Genomic DNA, 23,258 nt, shown 5'->3' on the forward strand with positions numbered 1-23,258 from the left:
ATCTGGATCCTAGACCCAGTAAAACCCAAGACTTATTAAATGTTTTCTACTCGCAATCCCTTTTTTCCTTGAGAAATTTTTACATAACTCCAGGTACATAGGTATATAAAATTAGCATACAAATCAAACATTTACTGATAATAAATAATAATTATGTGATCCTCCTATATTCAGTTGTGAGACCCTAACTGATGTTGCAACTCACAATTTAAGAAGCTTTGCTCTAAATCACCTACCTTATCACCCAGCTGGGGCAGTTGTATAAAAGGATGTGTCACTTGGGAATGTAATTTCAGGTTTACACAGATTCTCACACAGCATCCAATCCTGGAAGCTGACAGTTTCTCTGCCTGCCCTATTTTCCCAACTTCAAAGTTGGAAATAAAAACATGTTGTAATTTGTGTCGGGGTTTCTCGAAAGATAGTTTGAGTTAAATTGTGGCAGGGTTAGACAACAAAGCAGTTGGATGGAGGAATGAGCTTGGGGCAAGATTGGTTGGTTGTTGTCCTTTGTTCTGGAAGAGGACCAAAATAACATTATGATAGAATCAAGTCACAGTGGGTCCACGTATGGCTGATGAGATCAGTATGAGCTTGGAATGCTCTGTCACTGTTTGGGCACAAATAGTCCATGTGAATAACATTTCCCGGACTCTCTAATTTTGTGCATCAGTTCCTGTTCCTTCTCAGCTATCTCAATTCTACTTTGCTCATAGAGCACAAGATCTTCTCTGATGAGGGCACGCCGTGCTGGGCAGTTCTGTGCCAGTGTCTTCCAAGTCATATAATCTAAAGTTAAGAGATACCTTGAGAGCGACCTTGTATCGCTTTTTTGACCACCTTGAGTGCTTGCCTTGTGTGAGTTCTTCCTTAAAAATTTTTTTGGAAAGTATCCATCTGACAATTGAACAGTGTGGCCCAGCTCAATGGAGTCGTGCTCTCTGCAGTAGAGTTGAACGCTTGGCAGTTGAGATTGAGAAAGAGCCTCAGTGTCTGGTATCTTCAGAATCTTTCTAAGACAGACAATGAGTTAGACTTTGGACATGTGTTTAAGATGCTAATTGAATGGAGATATTTAGCTGGCAATTAGAAATGAAGTTTTGAAGATCAGGAAAATAGATGAGGAGGGCTAGACATAGATTTGGGAATAACCTATGTGATATGATAGTTGGACCTGTAGAAGCTGATCAGATCATTGAGAGTGTGGAAAGAGAATGAAAGAGTCAGAAATAGAGAGAAAGACAGAAACAGAGATACAGTTTCTTATTTCTAAAGTAAACTCACTAATAGGGGATATCAAACAAGCAAGCAAACACCTACTATGTGCTGGGCACTGTGATTAAAAAAGGCAAAATAGTTCCTATGTTCAAGTAAGTTATGTTCACCTGGGGTACAAAATATAAAAATATATGCAAAGGAAACCCTAAGTAGTGTGTGTGTGTGTGTGTGTGTGTGTGTGCACACGTGCACCTCTACATGAGGGAAAGGGGGAGAACAGGTAAAGGGTGGGGAAAGATCCTAACCAGGAAAAGCCATATGTAGGTGGGTGACATTTAAGTAGGTCTTCAAAAGGAGTTAAGAGATCCTAAGAGTGGAATTGAGAAGGGAATGAATTTCAAGCATAGTGGATAGCCTGTTACAAAGGTATGAAAAAAAGACATGGAACATGATGTATCAGGAATAGCCAGTAGACACAAATTTAGTTGTTAATCAATCCTGAACAATAGGCTGAAGGCAGATGGTAAAGGAGTTTTAATACCAGAGGAGTTTATTTTTTTATTTTGGGACAATAGGGAATCCCAGGAGCTTTTTGAGGATAGGATCAATATTAGACTTTTTCTTTAGAAATATGATTTTGGTAGCAGCAAAGGAAATTGAGGATTTTTTTAAAGATTGGTAGGAAAGTTTTTATTTTGTTATTTTTTTTTTTTGGAAAATTTTTAAGTGAGGTGTTCTGGAGAGCCAGTGAGGGGTAAGTATTCAGGATGGGGAGGAGACTCCTGGGATGGAATTAGGGGTGAGGAGGGGAACTGGCACTGGCCAAGAAGGCATCTTCTTTCTGAGAATTGAGTGAAGGTGGAGAGCCTAAAGATTGAAGTCATTTGTGAATTGAGAGTTGGAGAAAAGAAGGTTTGCAAGAGATAGCCTCAAGTTTTTCTGTGAAATGTGAGATGATACCTTTGTTGAGAGGGAGAACTGATGGAAGGGGTTTGAGAGAAGAAATGGTGTGGAATTGATGCTGTGGGGAGTGTGATAAATGTCCAAACAGGGACTTAAGTTACCTTTGAGTTTCTCAAGTTTCTAAGTATCACAAGATGTCTGACCTAGATTCAGCTTTTGTGCTTTTATCTTCCTCCCCTCTGATGGATTTAAAAAATGGATAGCTTTTTTTTTTTTCATTTCCAAACATATCTACTTTCTCTCCCCTCTCCAGAGAGTCATTTATTGTAACATTTTTTTTTTTTTTTAAAGACTAGGACAGAAGCAACAGACTAATACATCAGCTAAGTCCAACAAAAAACATGTATTATTCTACATCTAATCTGTTAGTCTTCCTTCCCAGCAAAAGAAGGGAAGGAGATGAATTCTCTCATTTAGTCTTTGGGACCAAGTTTAATCATACACCAGTTTCATTTTCTCTTGGTGTTCTTCCCATTTACATTGTTGTAGCACTCGTGTGTGCTGTTTTCCAACTTATCCTTACTTCATTTGGTTATCAGTTCTTCCCAAGTTGCTATGGTGTAGTGGAACAGGAGTCAGAGAATTTACTATGAGACCATGAACATTACTTAATCTTTCTAGGATCCTTAGTTTCTGTATCTCTAAACTGTAAAGATTAGAGAAAATGGTTTCTGGGATTTCTTCTAGCTCAAAACCCTATGATCTTACTAAGCAGTTATGAACATTTTTTTAAAAAGGGTCTTAACATTTAATTTTTATTTTTTCTTAATTATGTATAAACAAAAATTTTTAAAATTTGTTTTTAAAGATTTTGAATTCCAAAATCATTCTCTTTCCATCTCTTCTCTTCCCTTTTGAGAAGCCAATCAATGTGATACAGATTATGGATGTACAGTCATGCAAAGAATTTCCATGTTAGCCATGCTGTAAAAGAAAACAGACCAAAAAAAAAAATTATGTTTCAATCTGCCTTCAGACACCATCAGTTCTTTCTCTGGAGAGAAATAGCATTTTTCATCATAAGTCTTTTTGAACTACCTTGCATCTCTGTATTGTTGAGAATAGGTTAAGTCATTCATAGTTTAATATTGCTGTTACTATGTACAATGTTCTCCTGGTTCTGCTCATTTCACTTTACATCAGTTCATGTAAGTCTTCCCATGGTTTTCTGAAAGTATTCTGCTGCTTATCATCCCTTAAGGCAAGCACAATAGCATTTCATCACAATCATATACCACAACTTGTTCAATCATTCCCTAATTGAGACATTCCCTCATTCAATTCTTTACCTTCAACAAGAACTGTTATAAATATTTTTGTACATTTACATGCCTTTTCCTTTTTAAAAATATCTTTGGGATACAGACATAGTAGTGGTATTGATGAATCAAGGAGTATGAAGTTTTATAGCAAAATGGCCTTTTCTGACGAAGGTAACTCAATCGTCTTTGAAGTAGAGAAAAAGGGAGGGAGATTTAGTTAGAGACAGAGAAAGAGAGAGACAGAGAAGCAGAGAGAGAGAGACAGAAAGAGACAGACAGACATTGTGTGTATGTGTGAATAAATTCAGCAGCAACACTGTGCCTACTGTTTCTGGATTGAGTACTGTGCAGCAAACTTTAAAACTAAAAGGAGATGAAGAATATTTCTGCTGAGTTTAAAATATGACCTTAATTTTGTTTTTTAAAGATCCATACCAATATTTTTGGTCAGCACTACTATGAAAGAAACACTGCGCAACCATACAAACACACACACACACACACACACACACACACACACAGCATTTAAAAAATACTTCACTTGCAATTCTTTAAAAAATCTTCAAAACACACACCCACAGCATTTAAAAATACTTCATTTGTAATTTTTAAAAGAATCTTTAAAAGACAAAACAGGAAAAGATATTTTATTCATGATAGCCCTTCACTGCTAATTTTGAGAACACATAATACTTAGGCTTATTTTTTTTAAGTTTGAAAAATAATTTGATGAAGCCTTAACATGCCAAATATAATAGAATTAAAAGTATAAGCACGGTTAGCTATAATTCAAAAGTTCAATATAAAAAGAAAAGTTACTTTGAGTTAGAGGAAATGCCAAAACACGATTTTATAGTTTGCTAAGTGATTTTCTAATAAACTGTGCATCCAGTCACAGGAATCTCTACAGATGTCAGGGACAAGTGATTTTTATTATGTGTGTGTGTGTTTATATATGGAAGTAGGGGTATGTGAGATATTTTGAACCTGAGCAGTGGAACTAGTTTGTGTGCAGCACACATAAAGCTTGAACCCTGTATCCAGAAATGTTTCACATCCTAAACCTTGGAACAAAAGTCAAGATCTAGTGATTGACACCAAAAAAAGAGAAAACTCTTGTTTTAATTTTTCATCTACATCAGTAAGTTCAGTATCCCGGAGATAGGAACCACAGCAAAAAAAAAAAAAAAAAAAAAAAAAAAAAAAAAAAGACTCCCTGCTGAGAGCCTTTCCTTTTGGGTAATTGCACTTATATCATTATGATAGCCCCTCCCCGTCATCCCCCTTTATCCCCAGACTTTTGGGACAAACACTCCTAGTTCCTTTGAAGCTTAATGTTCACTTGCACCAAGCTGGTTTATCATAGACCCAAAACTCTTCTATCTTCATAGAATAATCTGGTTTCCCACTGGACTTCTTCCTCTCTCAAGATTCAGCTTTGTTTTTTAGTCTGTTTTCTTTTGCTTGTTTGTTTGTTGTCATTGCTGCGTCAATAGCTTTGATTTTTAAGTTGTAATTGACATCCTTCCAGAAGCTGCATAACTTGTACACTTTGTCTTACTTTCTTGCTTATAGGCATCTTATCTGTAAAGATCTTTCCCGTTTCCTGTTTCTGTTCATGGCAGCATCTCATTCTCCTTTAATCAACCTAGAGATTTCTTAAAATTTGGAGGGAAAATTTCAGCTGTGATCAGTGCTTTTTGTCCCCATAGAAAGGCATTTTTGTAGAGGATGGTGTTTGTGCTATAGCTGGTCTTGGAGCTGTTAATACTTCATTCTCTTCCCAGCTTCACTGAAGGCACAAGACATAGCCACAAGGAGAGATAGGAATACAAAGCTCATCATAAACTAGATGAGACAACACATTTCCAAGAATTTGGACTTCTATATGTGTACTGAAATAGATCCTCTTGCTAAAGCAACTTTGGCATAAAACGCTGATATGGATGATTGGGAAAACTGTTCTGCTACAAACATTAGTTTTTGGAAGTCCCAAGCACAGGACCTTCTGATTTGGCCTCTGCTATTCTGTCTCCATGGACAGTGTACAATAGCCCTGAAAGACCTCATCTAAAATGTAAATCTTTTCAGAAACCGTTCCTATCCTTCCTGCTTAGAAGGTATAAAGACAACATTGTTTGACCTATATTATCTGGTCCTTTTTATCACTGACGCTCACAAACAAATCCAGATCGGTGAAAAAGTCAGCATTCCTTTGAAAATAAATGTTGGAAGAGCTACCTTGCTAATATCTGTTTCTAGTCTAATAATCAGACACGTGATGTATGTTCTTTTGCTTTTTGACAGAGCCATACTGTTAGTCATCCTGGAGTCAGAGGTCAACATAACTTATTCTACCAGATGTAGAATAAGAAAATCTGCTATTGGGGCATTTAAAATTGTTCCCAAAAATTGCTGTGTCAAGACTGAGGCAGATTTCTCAAGTGCTTTAGGGAAGTGCTGCTTTGTTGGAATTAATTTGCATCACAGAACTAATCTTTGCTGCTACATAACTGAGCAGGTTTTGAAGGTAAGGTAGTTTGGGTAGGCTGTGAGTGGATCACTGGTTCCAAGGAACTAGGCTGATATACTGCATTTACAGGGTTAATAGTACCTATCATTCTGTATGTATGCTTCTCTTCATTGCTATAGATTTTAACATTTTGTAACAACACAATACCCTGTTCAATTGATTCTGCAGTCATCTGTGATCTAAATATTTTCTTTCTTTGTTAGTCATCTCTATAGTTTTGAAGCTTGTTATCAAAGAACTTAAGCTAATCTCTCAAGATTTGTAAATATGCATTAGCCTCTATAAGCTTCTTAACAAAATTCCAAACACTGAAACAATCCAGAATCTATATGACAGTAGGTGACCTTCAAGAGGCTGGCATCCAGCCAGCTTCAGAGGCTGCCCTTGGGTTATCTGAGTTTGGGGTCTGGCTAGTAAGAGACAGCTAAGAGTGCCAGTGTGGAGCCAGTGTATCACCTGGGTGCCGTCACACATAATGGAACAGGTATTAATCATGGAAGGCACAATGGTACAGTAGAAAGAATACTGACATAGAGATCAGGAGATTTGATTCCATAATGATAACCAGCTCAGTGACTTTGGAGGAAGTGATTCCTAATTTTCTTTCTGCATTTAACATTCTATAAGAAGAATTATTTAATGAGAGTCAAAGTTCACCTGACCTCTTCCATGCATACAAGGAAGAAATATGCGAAGTAGAAGGAAAAAGAGAGCAGGAAGACACAGCAGAAGCAGAAGAGTTTGTAGGACAGACACTTTATTATGATTAGTTTGTAAAAACACAATACCCGAGAACATATTTTCTCATTAGAGATCCCAGCATCATGCTCAAAAATCTTTACATATCGGACCACCCACCATCTGCTTTAAATCATGAGAGGGCAACACTGTGAGTTTAAAACCCAGAATTGGACTGAAAAATTTGTAACCCATTAGTATAAAGTGCATATGGCTCAGTGCAAAGAGGAAAGAATTTGAAGGAGACAGAAATATCTCTAGAGATATACCACTGGCCCCATGGAAAGAGTTCACTCTTTGACAAAAGGAAGGAAAAGCTGCTTATACACTTTAAGCTTTTCCCAAAGAGGATCCAACATTTCCTCTGGACTTCTCACTAGATAGAAGGAAACAAATAGATCCTCCAAGCACTACATCCACATGAGTGTGGAGGATCCCCTGCATTGAACTCTGCATCAAATGAGATGATTAGATTAAGTTCCAAATTGCAAGAAGCCTCTCTAGGAGCTGAAAGATGGATAGTCTTGACTGATAAGCCATTTTTAGACTCAAGTCAGTAAGTACCATAGCTCTATTTACAGCAGCCACATTTTTGTTTGGAATCTATCAAAAGAGCAGCAGCTTTGTACTAAGTGATTTTCCCCTATCTTTTCCCTTTTCTTTCTCCTTTTTCTTTTTCCCCATAGGCTCAAAAAGAAATAAATTCTTTTGTTTACAAGTCCTTGAGTATTTTCACTGTTATAATATAGAGAAGATACAGGCAATCTCTGTAATGTTTAGAGTACCCCAGACCTTGATCTTGAAGAGATGCCGGGGAAACAGGAGGAAAAAGGGAGGCCTCAGTCCACATAGCTTCCCAAGCCTATTTGAAGAGGCAAAACTGCATTTTCTGGCATCAGCAATGAAAAGTTATTCTATTTAGTTAGAGTAGATGTTCAAATCTAGGCTGTTGTTTTACTTCTTCTATTCTAAGAGGGGGATGGTGATCTCTTAACCAATCATCCTTGCTGTAAAGATATTTTACACACAAAGGCCTATGTATTCCTTTTTCCCTTAGAACTGGTAATCCCCAATTGGTAAAAGGCAGTACTGTGCTTTTAAACTTAGCACTACATCTTATAAAAAGAGTTTGTTTCCTTTCTAGTATGCTGGCTTAGCAGTGATATGTACTTTCTGCCCACATCATGGACTGTTAGACAGATAAGTGGCATCTGGATACTGACATTCCCTGCCACAATTCTCATTTCTAAAAACCATGAGAACCCATTTCCTACTTCATGAACTTCCAAAGTTTTATGTTAACTTGTGCTCATGGGAGAAAAGCATTCTATGGGGAAAAATCAATTTCATTTCACAATAAACATGATCCTCAAAAATAAGTCTCTGAATTTTATAGAAGGATTGGAAGGGAAACAGAGTAAACTTTCTTGCAGTGCTTTGTAATCCTCTGTAAAATCATTGTAGTTGAGACAATACAAAAAATTTCTGCACTGGGGAGACTGTGTACAAACAGAATGTACTAAGTTAAGAACTAAAGTACACAAGGAGAGTTTCAAGGGCAAAAAGGCAAAAATTAAAGTGCCTCTTCTCACTGGAAGAGAGTTTAGTTTGTTCAAAAAAGCCTAGGCACGCGCACATGTACACACACACACACACACACACACACACAAAATGTGAGGTAGAAAGAAGTGGCTGTCAGGACACCCACACCCACAGACACATGGCACTTGTGTGAAGAGACCTGTCCTTTGTAAAGAGGGCGAGCAGGCTTTCAATTCCACTCATTTAAAACTGGGGACAGTGCCCCCATTTTGGGAATTGACAATTGGGAATTCCCAAATTGACATTTGGGAATATGAACAAAGCATGACTCCTGTTCTTCGCTACTGAGTTTCTGAGCTGCCCAGCAGTCACTTCCTGGAACTGAAGCCATGGGGACACCTTGTGCGGGAGTTGAGAAGCCACTGGCCACAGATCTCCTGGACCACTTTATCCCCGCTGCTCTGTGCGGCCTGCTGCACCTGCCGGACGAGGTCCATGGCCCGGGAGTACTCTTGCTTCACTGCTATCAGGTAAGCAGAACGCAGCTTGCTGCACATCAGATAGGCCAGAACCTTGAAGTCATGTGTGCAGGAAGGAGAAAAGGGGAGTCCATTAGTAAGATCAGGGGGGCAGTATGGAGTTTTGTTTAATAAATCAAAAGAATCTGTAAATAGGAAGAAGCTTTGGTGTCCTTTTTCTCCAAGGTTATTTATCTGTTCTGACCTCAAGAATTACTAGATTCCTAGATTGGCTCACTTTTTTTGGAATGCTAATGATTTAACATATTAGCAGTCTTCTAGAATTACATCTGTTAATGTCAAAACATTTTAAACATATATTAAAAGCAATACAAAAAGAAAAATAAGATTATGAAAAGAAAGTCAACCAACTAGAAATGCAGATTCAGGGCCTTAAGGAAAAAAGCGAATCTTTCAAAATTAGATTTGGGCAGGGGGAAGCCAGTTAAGTTGAAAGAGACCAAGAAATAATAAAACAAAATAAAAAGAATGAAAAGATAGAAGAGAATGTGAGAAATCTGTTATAAAAAAAAACAAAACAAAAAACCCCAACAGATCTGGAGAATAGATTAAAAAGAGAAAATGTAAGTATAATTGGATTACCTGAAAGGTAAGACTAAAAACACAATCTGGATACAATAACACAGGAAATAATTAAAGAATATTGTCCTGAAGTGTTAGAACAAGAGGGGAATTTAGAAAAAGAAAAAAATCCACTAATCTCTACCTGAAAGAGATCTTAGGAGGAAGACCTATAGGAATATCATTGCTAAATTTTGAAACCCACAGATTGAAGAAAAAAATTTCATACATAATAACAAAAAAATATCCAATTCAAATATGCTGGAGCTACAGTGAGAATCATGAGACCTAACAGAAGCTACAATAAAAGGCCGCAAGTCTTGGAATACTATATACTGAAGATCAAAAGAACTAGAATTGTAGTAAGAAATATTATATCCAGCAAATTAAGTATAATCCTGAATTTTTTTCTAAAAAAGGACATTCAACAAACTGCCAGATTTTCAGACTTCTGTGGCAACAAACAAACAAACAAACAAACAAGACAACCAAAAAACTAGAAAATCCGACATATAAGAACCAGGAGAAATATCCAGTAAACATCAAAGATTAATTTCAAGGGACTCAATAAGGACAAATTGTTTTATACATGGAAATATAAACCATGTCTAAGATTATCATTAGTAATTCGGTAATGCAAAAAAAAAAAAAAAAAAAAAAACAACACTGGGGTAGAGCTGAATATGATGTGATTATTAAAAGTAAAACATGTAGGAAAAGGTAAACACAGTAATTATGTTGTATGAATGAAGTGTGGGAACAAGAACTGACACAGAGGAATTAGGGGAGAAGGCCTGATACTTCTGAAATCCTACTCAGATTGGGAATGATAAAACTCTCTAAAATCTACAAATAAGAGGGGGTGTATAGATAAATGGGAATAGGATAAAGAAGGAGGGAAAAGGTGAGGGAGAGAGGATAAGGGAGAGATCCTTGGAGAGGGGGCGGTTGAGTGATAGTAAAGCAAGCTAGCTGGTAGAAATAAAGCAGATTTCTCTAGGGATAGGATAGGAAACAAGAGATACACACACAAACACAAGAATAATCAGGAGTAGAATTTATTAGGAAAAAAAGTAGGGGTAGTAGTCACTGAACTTGGACAAAGTCAAAGTTAAAGAAGATTCAATCAAGAGAGAGAACTCTATATATTAGCCATATTAACATTGTTTTAGACTATTCAACTATAGTATAAGGCTAGAAAATTGTTGTGGCATAGGATATGATGAGTTAGTGGATTTCGAAAAGTATGGAAAGACTTGGACCTAAGAGGGATGATGTCATCTACTTTCAGAGAAACAGAGGACAAATAAACACAACACAACTATAGAGAGATATGTATATATGTGTACTATCAGAGGAATTTATATACACATATGTAGAACTGTGTGTGTGTGTATGCGTATAGATAAATAAGAGAAGTGGGATAGAGGAAAGGGAAAAAAAAGAATAAAGTAAAAAGTGCATAGCAGAGAACAACAACAAAAAACCTACGAGAAAACAAAGAAAAGATGGACAATTCTGAATGCAAACTATTCCATTATTACATATGTTTTCTTGAAATGGAAATTTGTTGTTACATATTCTGAATTCTCTCTTAGGTTCTGCTGTGTACATAACATTTTTTTTTCTTTTTCTACTGTTTTTTTCCTCCTATTTTGTATTTATGTTTTAAAGAAATAATTACATTTTAAAAAAGCAGTGCAAATAAAATTCCCAAGATAAAAAAAGCCTTTTTCTCCAAAGTCTGGTTCCTTGATGTCTAGGATCATTGCTACCTGAGTATTCAATATGTATTAATTATCACAATGCCCCTGTTCATGAGCAAATTATTTTCTAAGGGTTAATGTGAAGAACAATGATCAAAAACTATGAGAGTTGTCCAGATTTATTTTATACATTTCAAAAGCGTATGCCCTCGATGGATCTATCAAGAGCCTGTGTAAAATGAAAAAGAACTGGAAGGCAGGGAATGAAGGAATAGCATAGTATAGCACAACATAGTTCTAGTTCTAGTTCTGACTATTCTAGATATGCACAGCAACCTCCTCCATCTCTACGCAATCCCATCTCCTCAACTTAATAAAATGAATTAAAATACAATTTTTCTTTATTTCACCAGGATGTTAAGGGGATAAGATGGAATATTGAACATTCTTTGACAGGAAAATATTCTGTAAGTCACCTGTAACATCATCCTGATCAGAGTTGAGGTCAGGGAGCAATTCTTTGAACACCCAATTTTGATCACAAAGGACACATGGATAAACTAAGTCAAGACAGTATGTGCTGTTTGCCAATGCAGGACAAACCTGGCTTACTTCCTTAATAGTCATGAAGATCTCTGGGAAAAGCCTTATTAGTACCAAGAGTTCTCCAGTACCTGAACAAATAGATACCCACTCCACACTGACCAAGAAGAAAAAAAATCTTAATTTCTGACTATTTCATACTCCTCCCCAATATCCTTAGGGGAAGGAAGCTGTTTTAGGGAATGAGGAGTAGCCAGAAGGTATTGAGCAATGGATGAAGGCAGAAGTTTTCTTTTGTGTCCATTTCTTAGTAAAGAAGCACAGGATTCTGGTAACTAAATAAAATTAGCTGACTGAGTGACTAAAGAAAGCTTCCCAGAAATAGGTCTCAATATGAAAAATAAGATTAGGAATAGTTTAGAGAGTTTTTAGCTCTCTAGGAGGCAGAAGAAGGCTGTCTTATGTAGTGAAGACATGGCCTCTCCCCACAGCATGACCTAACTAACAGAGCTAAATGAGAGGGTGACAAGGACACATATACAGGAAGATGGAAGAGTACAAGATCACCCGCAATCAGAAACGAATTCGCTTTGAGCATCAGTTTCTTCAGATGTAAAAGCTGGAGTTGGATGGGGCAGCTAAGGAACTTTCTAGTTCTATCATGCTATGATAGGGGTAAAGGAGACAACACTGAGCTTAAAGTGCTTCTAACCAATTTAGATCAGAAATTCAGAAAACTTGGTTTTAAAGATGATTCCATCTAGAGGGATATGGAGAGTCGGGGACTTTCTGCTCACCTTGTTGTCATCACTGTGTATTGCTTGGATTAGACCATCTAACTCCTGTGAAGAAGAAAAATACAGATAACATAAGGTGGGAGTGGGTAAAGGAAGAGAGTTTGTTTCTTGTTCAGCTAAGCAATTCTGACAATGAGATTGAGAATGCCTTCTAGCTCTTCTTTCCTAAAACAGATTCAAATATATGGGGAGCTAAAAGAAAATCAATTGGTAATCAATTCTGGGTAACTTGGGAGATAAAGGAAAAAGAAATGGTTTCTAAGAAAACTGTATTTAGTGTTCATGAATGAAACTTTCCCAACAAGAAGATCAATACTGGAAAAATGCTTTAAATAATATTTATCAATGAAATTAAAAAACAAAAAAAGAATGGATCTTAACTAAAAGATTATCCATCATGCCACAAAGACTATTATATAGAATCAATTTGGGAAATTGCTAATTTAAGGCTCAAGGAAGGCCATATTTCTTCAACAGAGAAGAAATAGTTTCAGTTCTTAAGAATGGGTATTGTCCTGATGTCTTGCTTTATGTAAAGTCAATCAATTGCCAAGGATAAAATCAAAACCAGGACACAAGAGACAATGAAACAGTATAATTTAATCTAGTGTGGACGAGAAAAGGCCTGGACTATCCAGAAACTTTGGACTCTTGCTGTGATGTGTGATTAGGCTTTTAAAGTAATTTAATCCAGATCTATAATTTCATTAATGTGAGAATATAATATATGGAAACTTTCTCCAATGATGCTGATTGGCAATTCATCTGTACCTTGTTGAGTTGCCTGTAATAACAAGTCTTGCTTGGCATAGCAGGAATGAGTAAGAGGCAGCTCTTGAACCTAGGTCTTTCTGACTACACTATGTTGCCTCCTTGAATTTAATCACAAAATAAATTCCTATTGGTTTTGAAAAGCAGAATTGTCTGTGGCTACAAAAATGACCATTTACAAAGTCATATTAAAATAGCCACTTTCTTCATGAAGGCCTACTGCCAGGATGCTGTCCTCTCTAGAACCACAGGAAGACAGCAAAACTCATCTCTGACTGCAAGGACATCTCCAGGAGAAACCCAAAGTAGATACAGATTTGAGGCTTCTTTCAGAGCTTTAAAAAACCAATGCAACTGTAGTATGACAGTTTGAAAATTAATAGATGCTTGTACTACATTGCAAGAGGCGTGATGTCCAGAACAAGATAGGTTATAGTCTTGTATTATTTTTCTATATTAAGGTCATATCTAGAGTGTTGCAACATTTTAGGAAATACATGGACAAAACTTAAAAGAATCCACAGAGAGATCAAACTTGTGAACCATTCTGGAGTCCCAAATCAGATTGTCTGGACCAGATTAAAATAAAATTGGGGAATGTTACCAAGGCATAAGACTAGCAGAATATTGTTCCCAAGAAGAGAGCAACTAATGGTATCCCAGTTCTACTTAGGAGATAGTAGTTTTTACATGGAGGAGTCCTATTACAGAAAGGCCCTCACTGTAAAGGGGTAGGGAAACAAGGGCATCAAAGGGAGCAGAGAGTAAAAAATAAGACATTAAGATATTATAGAGGGAAGTGAGTGAGCAGAATGGGGAAGAATGTTACCTGGGATGGGATACTCCCAAATTTCTCCAGGCAACTAAGAAGGATAGTATCACCATCACTCTTGGCTGCCACACCAGACTCATTCACACACTTGAGTAGTTGGCGTATCTCACTATATTTTTCTCTTTTCACCAGTTGCTGGGCGACTTTACAGTAAGTAGCAGGAGCATCCAGCTTGAAGTCCTAGAGCACAAAATGACAGTAAAGGATTTGGGATGGGAAGAACGAAAAGAGAAGCAGAATGCTTTCAGAAACTCATATGACTGATGTAAAGTGAGCCAGAAAGTTAACCAGAATATTGTACACAGAAATACAAATACTATTTAATGATCAACTGTGAATGACTTAGCTATTCTCAGCAATACAAACATTCAAGACAATTTTGAAGGAACTATGTAAAAAATGCAAAAATCTACCTTTATAGAAAAATTGACAGAATCTAAATACAAATTTAACAACATTGTTTTTAAATTCTTCATTTTTCTTGGTTTTTTTGGGGAGTTTGTGTTTTCTTTTACAATATGACTACTATGGAAATATATTTTGTATGACTGAATTGTATGCTTGCCATTTCAATGAGGGGGAAGAGAAGAGTGGGAAAAAGTTTGGAACTCAATATGGTAAAAAATAAAATGGTTAAAATTATTTTGACACATAATTGGAATAAAATATTAAGATGAAAATTATTGCTATTTTGTTTTTATGTCTCCAGTTCATTTCTGAACATAACTCTCTTTTCTCCTATTTGGCAAGTCATTCTTTGTAACAAAAAAAAATAAAAAAGAAAGCAAAAATAAGCAATTCCAAAAAACCAACCAACACTGAGTCTAAGAGGTTATGGTATTCTATCATCACAGAGCAATTCTTTACATTGGATGAAGACATAGATAACATGCTTAATCAAATCTGTACATGACACAAAGCTGAGAAGGAGATTTAATATGATGAAGGTCAGTAGGGATACAAAAAGATCTTTATAGGCTATAACAATGCTAAAAATGTAAGAAAGTGAAAATTAATAGAGATAAATTTCCATAGTGTTACAAAGTGGCCTAATAAGGTAATGTAATCTTAGCCTATTTTAAGGGAGGGATATCATTTGAAGGAAGGAAGCAATAGCCAGAGTTTTGTGTACCTGGGCAAGTCACTTATCCTTTACCTCTCAAGCTCAGTTTCCTTCTCTATAAAATAGGAATATTAATAGCATCTACCCTCAAAGAATTGTGAGAATCAAATGAGATTCCCCCATGTAAAATGCTTTGCAGACCTAAACGTGTCATATAAATGCTAGCTCTTCATTTATTATGATGAGTGCTAGGCACTCAGCCATTTTTTGAGGATAGCCACTGACAAGAGAAGACATATCCAGAAAAGAGCAATCAGAATGGTGTTAAACATGAAGTCCCTGACATTGGAGGGCTGGCTGGAAAAACTTAGGACTGTTTAGTCTGAAGGGGGAGTTATTGTTTAGTCAAATTTTTTTCCTAGCCCATTTGTCACCCCATTTGGGATTTTCTTGGCAAAGATACTAAAGTGATTTTCCATTATCTACTCCAGCTCATTTTATAGATGAGGAAATAGGGTTACACACCTAAATACATCTGAAACTGTATTTAAACTTAGGAAGATGAGTATTCCTGACTTTAGGCCTGGCATTTTATCCATTGCACCACCCAGCTGACACCTAGCTAATTTTTAAATATCTGAAGGAAGGGGGGATTGGACTTAATCTGTAAGGAGGGTAGAACTAAGGATAATAAGTAGAAGTAGCACACAGGTAGATTTAGGCTTGAATTAAGAAAAATTTTCCTCAGAGTGAGAATTGGCCAGAGTTAGAATGGGCTGATTTGGTTGATGGTCAGGCAACAAAGCTAACAAGCACTGATTGAGCCATTATGATGTGTCAGGAACTGTGCTAACCTCTAGAGATACAAAGAAAGGCAAAAAAAGAGGTCTTTAATTTTAAGTAGCTCATATTCTAATAGAGGAGATAATATGTAAATATCTAAATATATATAAGATATAGATAGAGTAGATAGAAAACAATCTAAAAAAGGAAGGTATCAGTAATGTGGGAAGAAAGAAGATCAGTAAAAATTTTCCTTAGAAGTTGGGGTTTAAGCTGAGTCTTGAAGGAAACCAGAGGAATCAGGCGGCAGAAAAGTGAAGATGGAAAGCACTCCAGGGATGCTGGTGGTGGTGGTAAGAGAGGGAAAGCAAAGGCACAGAGATGGGAGATGTCCAAGGAGTCACAAGCAGGGTAGTCTAGCTGGATTTGAAATGCATGGAGGGAAGAAAGATATTAAGTGGGCTTTAAGAGGTTTTCAATGGACTTACACGAACTGATGCTGAGTGAAATGAGCAGGACCAGGAGATCATTATATACTTCAACAACAATACTATATGATGATCAGTTCTGATGGACCAGGCCATCCTCAGCAACGAGATCAACCAAATCATTTCTAATGGGAGCAGTAATGAACTGAACTAGCTATGCCCAGAAAAAGAACTCTGGGAGATGACTAAAAACCATTACATTGAATTCCCAATCCCTATATTTATGCACACCTGCATTTTTGATTTCCTTCACAAGCTAATTGTACAATATTTCAGAGTCTGATTCTTTTTGTACAGCAAAATAACGTTTTGGTCATGTATACTTATTGTGTATCTAAGTTATATTTTAATATATTTAACATCTACTGGTCATCCTGCCATCTAGGGGAGGGGGTGGGGGGGTAAGAGGTGAAAAATTGGAACAAGAGGTTTGGCAATTGTTAATGCTGTAAAGTTACCCATGTATATATCCTGTAAATAAAAGGCTATTAAATTTAAAAAAAAAAAAAAAAAAAGAGGTTTTCAATGCCAAACAAATGAGTTAACATTTGACTATGTAAGACAGCTATGAGAACTTCTTGGACAGGAAGGTGATAGGGTCAGACCTGCCTTTTAGAAAAATCACATTGGCAAATGAGTAGAAGATATAATGGATTGGGGGGAAACCTGAGGTGCAGAGACAGGTTGGAAGCATATTGTAATAACTAAGAGATAGGAAATGAAAAGTGATGAGGTCCTAAACTAGGTTAGTGGCTCTGTCAGTGGGAAGAAAGAGATGTATATAAGAGATATTATGATGGTAGAATGATAATAGACAGAGTATATGGAGTTAGAGTGAAGAGTCAAGGATGACACTGAAATTATGAGCCTGAATTAACTAGAAGGATTTTGGCATCCTCAAAAATGATAAGTTTAGAACAGAGAAAGTTCTGGGGAAAAGAATGAGTTCTACTTTGGATATTTTGGTTTAAGATGCTCATGGGATATTCGGTTTGAGATACCTAAAAAGAAGATAGAAATATGGGACTGAAGCTTAGTAGAGAGATAGGACTGAAAATAAAAATACAGAAGTCATCCATGTGAAATGCAGTTAAATCCATAGAAGCTGATAAAGGTTCTAAGAGACATATAATGGAGTTAAAAGGAGAAGCAAGCCAGAAATGGAGCCTTGGAGGAGACCCATGGCTAGTGGATATAAGATGATGAAGAACTAGCAAAGGAGATCGATAAAGAATGATTGGACAGATAAAATAACAAGTAGAGAAAATCTGGAGAAGAGAAAGTGACCAACAGTTTCATATGCTACAGAGAGGTCAAGAAGGATCTGGACTGGGAAACAGCATTAGTAACTTGATTTTTTTTTTTTTTTTTAATGATGCCAAAAGTCTCCTTCAGAGGATTTAAAAGAGAGTAAAGGGAGAAATATGGCATAGCGTAACAGCTTTCCCAGGTAGTCACAAAAAGATGATATAGGTTGATATCTACTAAGGAAAGTTAGTGTTAATGAGGGTCTTTTATGAATAGGGAAAACGTGTGTGTTTGTAAGCAATAGGGAAAGCAGCAGATAAAGAGGGAGAGCTATAGTGGGGAAGGGGAGGGAGAGAGAGAGAGCATAGTGGGGGCAATTTTCTGGAGAGATTGGGATGGGATGACATCAGGGCATGCAGAGGGATTCTTCCTGACGAGAAGGGTCAACTCTTTATCTAAGAATAGAGGAAATGCAGGAAGATGTCTGAGTGATATGAGATGAGAGGAGAAGACAAAGCCCTTGACAAACGATTTCAATTTTTTCAGTGAAATATGATGGGAGACTCCTGCCTAAGAGGGTAGAGTGGGAGGAAGCTGGGGTAGGTTTGAGGACAAATAAGGTAAGGAAGGGAAGTTTTCCTTCATTGATGGTCTTCAAGTGTATGTAGGGTGTTGGATATTTGTCAGACATATTGTAGAAAGGATTCCTGTTCAGGCATGGAATGGATGAGATGACTTTTGAGGTTCCCTACAGCTCAGAGGGTCTATGACTCTTGATGGACTGGGGTTAGGTACTGTGTCCCTTTGATACAACCTCATTATAATCTGAGCCATACCTGTAGGACACGAAATGCTATCCCAAAACCATCTTCCACATTCTTCCCTCCTAGCATTACCTAGAAGAAAGAAGAAAAAGGAAATCAATGAATGACACAGCTGGAACTGCCAGTTGTTTAAGCAAATCAGGAAGAAACAATGGAAAGAGGACTAGCATTCAGATCTCAGCTCTATCAGTAACAAGCTTCATGATACCAAACAAGTCACTTTTCCTAATGGGCCTCTGGATGAATAGGCTGGACTGTTCTCTGTAAGGTCCCTTTCATCTTTAAGTTGATGACCTCATGACATGTGTGAATAGTTTATTCTGTCAGGTACAAGCTGTAAAAACTAGCACATACCTTGCAGGCAACATCCATTTTCATGTGATTGTTTCCAAACAGGGTTGGCAGGGGCAGGGCTGTAATCTGGGAAGTCCCAGCACTCTCACATCGATGTAGAAACCTGGTAACTTCCAGTTGCAGGCCAACAGTATTCATGTGCCTGAAATTATTCAATAATATATATAAGCAATAAGCAGTCTCTACTTGTTTCTTAGAAGTGATGTAACTGGGAGCTGGAAAATGAAGCAGCATCAGTAGCAAGAACAGAAAGGGAAAAAAAACGAGTAGAAAGGGCATAGAATTTGGTTCTGGAGGTAAAAGAGAAGGTAGGAGAAATATCTGTGTATACATTTTTTCTAAGAGACTGTAGGAGGATAAAAACAGATAACCCAAGACATTCAACAGCTACTCTAATGACTGGGGGTATCCTTCCAATCCCCCTCTGTAGTTTCTCTAGTCTCCAAGATAAGAATGACCATTCTGAACTCTTCTAAAGTGAGAACTATTGCCAGAATTTCTCCCCAAAGATTTGGAAGTGAGGGAGAAATTGCTCAACATTTTTGATGGTTTTCTTGAGGTTAACAAATACTGAACTACAGTTAGTGCCCATCTTCCTGCCCTAGGCTGAAGTTTCCCTACATTTTGATATTACCTTGATACATCAGCTGAATTCATCTTTTTCCGGAAAAAAGTGAGTTTCTTCTTCCCTGTGCTTCTGGATGTCTCCTGTAGATAGATCTTTAGATGATCCTTAGCCTTAAGCAACCATGTAAGTTTCTCTCCCAGTTCTGCATATGTCTTTGCCTTGTGACAAAAGAATCGGATACAGGTCATGGCAGCACGGACTTGGTCCTACAGGAAGAGAAGAGATGGTTAGAGATAGGGGATTTGGAAATGGTACTGGTGATCATTTTTACTGGAGTCAGGTCCATGAAGCCCTATTACCAGCATTTAGTTAGATAAAAATTTGAAAAGCTTTTCTAAGTTTTCTATTTATTTGTTGAATTGGATCAAATCCTGTAGCAGACTGATTTCTGCTTTCATTCATAGGGATGATGTTCTTTAAAAACAGGCCTGGGGCATATAAGTTGTATATTTCAGGGAAGCATGTTTTTGATTGTTTGGTTTTTCATAGTTTGTAGTTGAATAATTCTATTCTTTTTGTCTTCTTCATATTGTCAACCTTCAAATTTTAACATATAAGCATGTTTCCCAGGATACAGTTAATTATTCTCCTTTAATTTCTGAAAACATGAATATAATTCTTTTTACTAACTACCCCATGCTTATAGTATTTGTCAATCGTCTTTATAGAAATGATAACTAAATTCAAGATGCCTGATAAAATCACTAAGGAGAGTAAAGAGTAAGAAAAAAGGGTCCTTAATGAGATTAAGACTTACCTATTAGTGAACTGTTACCCACTTAAGATTGAAATTGCAGTGTTTAAGAAAGCCACAAAGCAACAAACTTGACTTCAGTCATTTAATGGCATATTATGGAACCAAATTATGGAATCTTGTTTCCCAAACTTTTGTAGCTTAACCAAACTCACATAATTTCAATGTTACACCAATGATTCTGGGTAGGGCTACTGTTACCTTCATGAACTGCTGCAGTTCATAGAGAAGGTGGTAGTAGTTTTTTTTCTGTAAGTGCTGGCAGGCAGCAATCAAGTACTTTCCCCAGCTCTCCAAAGTCGGATCAATGTCTTCTAGCAAATTTTCCAAAATGTGTAACTTCCCACTTGTATAGCTTGGTTGGAAGATGCCTTCAATAAAGACTTCTGGAGGACTTTCCTACAGAAGGGGAAAGGAAAACATTGGAGCAGTATGTAATATGTGCCTTTAAATCAACATGATGCTAATTTTGTGTAACCTCTCCTTTCAATTTCCTTTTGTAATTTCCTAGGACCTTGGGAAACTGATTTAAGATTATGTATAAATTTATGTATAAATTTTATCAGATTGCTTGCTGTCTTAGGGAAGCATTATGGGAAGAGAGGAAGGGATAAAAATTTGGAACTTAAAATCTCATAAAAATAAATGTTGAAAACTATCTTTATATGTAATTAGAAAAAATACTATTAAGTGGGAAAAAAAAAATTCAAATATCCCAGGTTAAAAAGTCCTGTAATCTACTGCCTCCCCCCACCCCCTCAAAAAAAAAAAAAAAGCCCAACAGAAAATAAATAGTCTTTCTCCAGAATAGAAGAGTCTATGGGGTCACAAAGAGTTGGACCCAACTCAATGACTGCAGAACAAGAAATCACTATTAGTGGAGCTGTGAATAAACTGAGCTAATTATTCTGGAGAGCAATTTGGAACTATGTCCAAAGGGCTATAAAACTGCACATATACTTTGATGTAGTACTACCATTATTGGGTAGTAAGATTAAAAAAAAAAAGACAACATGCAAAAATATTTCTAGCAACTTTTTTTGTAGTGGCAAAGAATTGGAAATTGAGGGGATGTCCATCCATTTACTGGGGAATGGCTGAACAAGGGATTGTATATGAATGTAATGAATACTATTGTGCTACAAGAAGTGTAGCAGTGATGAGCAGGATGCTTTCAGAAAAACCTGGATTTACATGACCTAATACAAAGTGAAGTGAGCAGATCTAGGAGAATGGCATATGTAGTAACAGCAATGTTGTACAACGATCAATTGTGAATGACTTAACTATTCCTCAGCAATACAATGATTCAAGATAATTCTGAAGAATTTGTGATGAAAAATGCTAGCCATTTCCAGAGAAAGAACTGATAAGAGTCTGAATGCAGATTGAAGCACTTTTTTAAAACTTTCTTTTCTTTGGTTTGTGATTTTTTTTCACAATATGACTGATATGGAAATATATTTTGCACGCCTGTACATATAGAACCAATATCAAATTGCTTGCTTTCACAATGAGGGAAAAGGGAAGCAAGGGAGAGAATTTGGAACTCAAAATTTAAAAAACAAATGATAAAAATAGTTTTTACATATAACTGGCAAAAAATTTTTAAATGAGAAAAAGTAATGGAGAAAAAGTTAATAATAAAGATTAAACTTGATAATGAAAAATAAAAAAGACTTATGTATTAGCTGAACTGTCACTGTATAGGGAGAAATTTACATTACTATAAATCTATGCCAGAGGGAATCTATAGCCCAAAGAGATTATGATTTCCAAGCCTCCAACCTTACCGCTGGATGACATAAGAAGGTACCTACTGTCACTGATCACTCACCTTCTTCTGGAGATGCTGTAAAGCTTCTCTCATGCAGTTGTGTCTCATGTAGAAGCTAATGATGGCCAGATGGGTGCTGTAGTGATGTAAGTAGAAGAGGCACTCCTGGTAGTAAGTATTGTGCATAGACTTCCCCTCTGGAATCATTTCTAGAGAGAGGCTCTTAGTTCGAAGAGTGGCTTCTAGTTCCTTCAAAGTAGCAAAATAATCATCATCCTGCTATGAGGAAGAGGACACAGGAAAACACAGGAAAAGCATTCTGTTTAATAAATAATATTTAAAATGAGAGGCAGAGCCAAGATGATGGGATAGAGATAGGGACTCATCTGAGCTCTCCCTCAAACTGCTCCAAATATCTTTGAATACTGACTCTAAATAAATTCTAGAGCAGCAAAACTCACAAAAAGATGGAGAAATAAGTCCAGTACAGCCCATACCAAAACAGACTTAGCCCCAGCAAAGTAGGAGAGAGCTTTAGGAGATCACAGGTCAGAAGATTACAGAGGTCTCTTTGCAAGCATTGAGACAACACTCTGTTGCTTTGCCCGTACTTGGATTCAGAGCAAAGTTGTGGATGGCAATCCCAGGGAGGGAAGGCGAACCAACACACCAGAACTTGTAGCCACAGAGGAGTAGGGAACTACTCACAGTTCTAGGGCAAAAAAGAGTGCTTGTGGTTGCTCACAGATCAGGGCATGGATCAGAAGAGTATTAAATATCTCTTCCTAAATCATACCACCTTGGAAGGACTGAAGTATCTCTGGGAACAGCTACACAAAACTCCTGAAGCTTGGGACACTATACTCTCTACCTGGGAAGCAGAGTTCTACTTTAACAAAGAGTAAAAAGTCAAGTAATAGACTAGGAATTTAAGCAAACAGCAGAAAAAGATTCTGACGATAGAAAGATATTATAGTGATAAGAAAAATCAAAACATACACTGAGAAGAAGATAACAAGGTCAAACCTCCTAACATACAAAGCCTCCAAGAAAAATATGAATTAGTCTTAGGTAATGGAAGAGCTCAAAAAAGATTTTGAAAATTAAGTAAGAGAGAGAGAAAAAATTGGGAAGAGAAATGAGAGTGATGCAGGAAAATCATGAAAAAAAAAGTCAACAGCTTGGTAAAAAGAAGACCCATCTTAAAAAAACAGATTAGGACAAATGGTAAAGGAAATACAAATAGTTAATGAGGAGAAGACTACCTTAACAAGCAGAACTGGCCAAATGGAAAGAGACACAAAAATTCACTGAAGAAAAAAATTCCTTAAAAA

The 23,258-nt window shown here is 36.8% G+C and overlaps 1 protein-coding gene across 3 annotated transcripts in view; it reads right to left on the reverse strand.

Moving 5' to 3' along the window:
• Window positions 1-6,716: 6,716 nt before the first annotated feature.
• Window positions 6,717-23,258, reverse strand: part of ZFYVE26 (zinc finger FYVE-type containing 26) — an 82,936-nt gene continuing 66,394 nt past the window's right edge. For 2 of the 3 annotated variants that reach the window (XM_012548949.3, XM_023503018.2), the window contains exons 35-42: window positions 21,985-22,203; window positions 20,349-20,546; window positions 19,400-19,599; window positions 18,766-18,907; window positions 18,424-18,483; window positions 14,003-14,185; window positions 12,403-12,447; window positions 6,717-8,828 (exon numbers count right to left, since the gene is read on the reverse strand). In XM_012548949.3, the coding sequence (XP_012404403.1) occupies window positions 8,625-8,828; window positions 12,403-12,447; window positions 14,003-14,185; window positions 18,424-18,483; window positions 18,766-18,907; window positions 19,400-19,599; window positions 20,349-20,546; window positions 21,985-22,203 (1,251 nt within the window). In that variant the 3' untranslated portion in view covers window positions 6,717-8,624. The remainder of the gene's footprint in view (window positions 8,829-12,402; window positions 12,448-14,002; window positions 14,186-18,423; window positions 18,484-18,765; window positions 18,908-19,399; window positions 19,600-20,348; window positions 20,547-21,984; window positions 22,204-23,258) is intronic. The other variant, XM_031952786.1, reaches the window with a different exon arrangement.

This window comes from Sarcophilus harrisii, chromosome 2 (genome assembly GCF_902635505.1).
Source record: "Sarcophilus harrisii chromosome 2, mSarHar1.11, whole genome shotgun sequence".
NCBI lineage: Eukaryota > Metazoa > Chordata > Mammalia > Dasyuromorphia > Dasyuridae > Sarcophilus > Sarcophilus harrisii.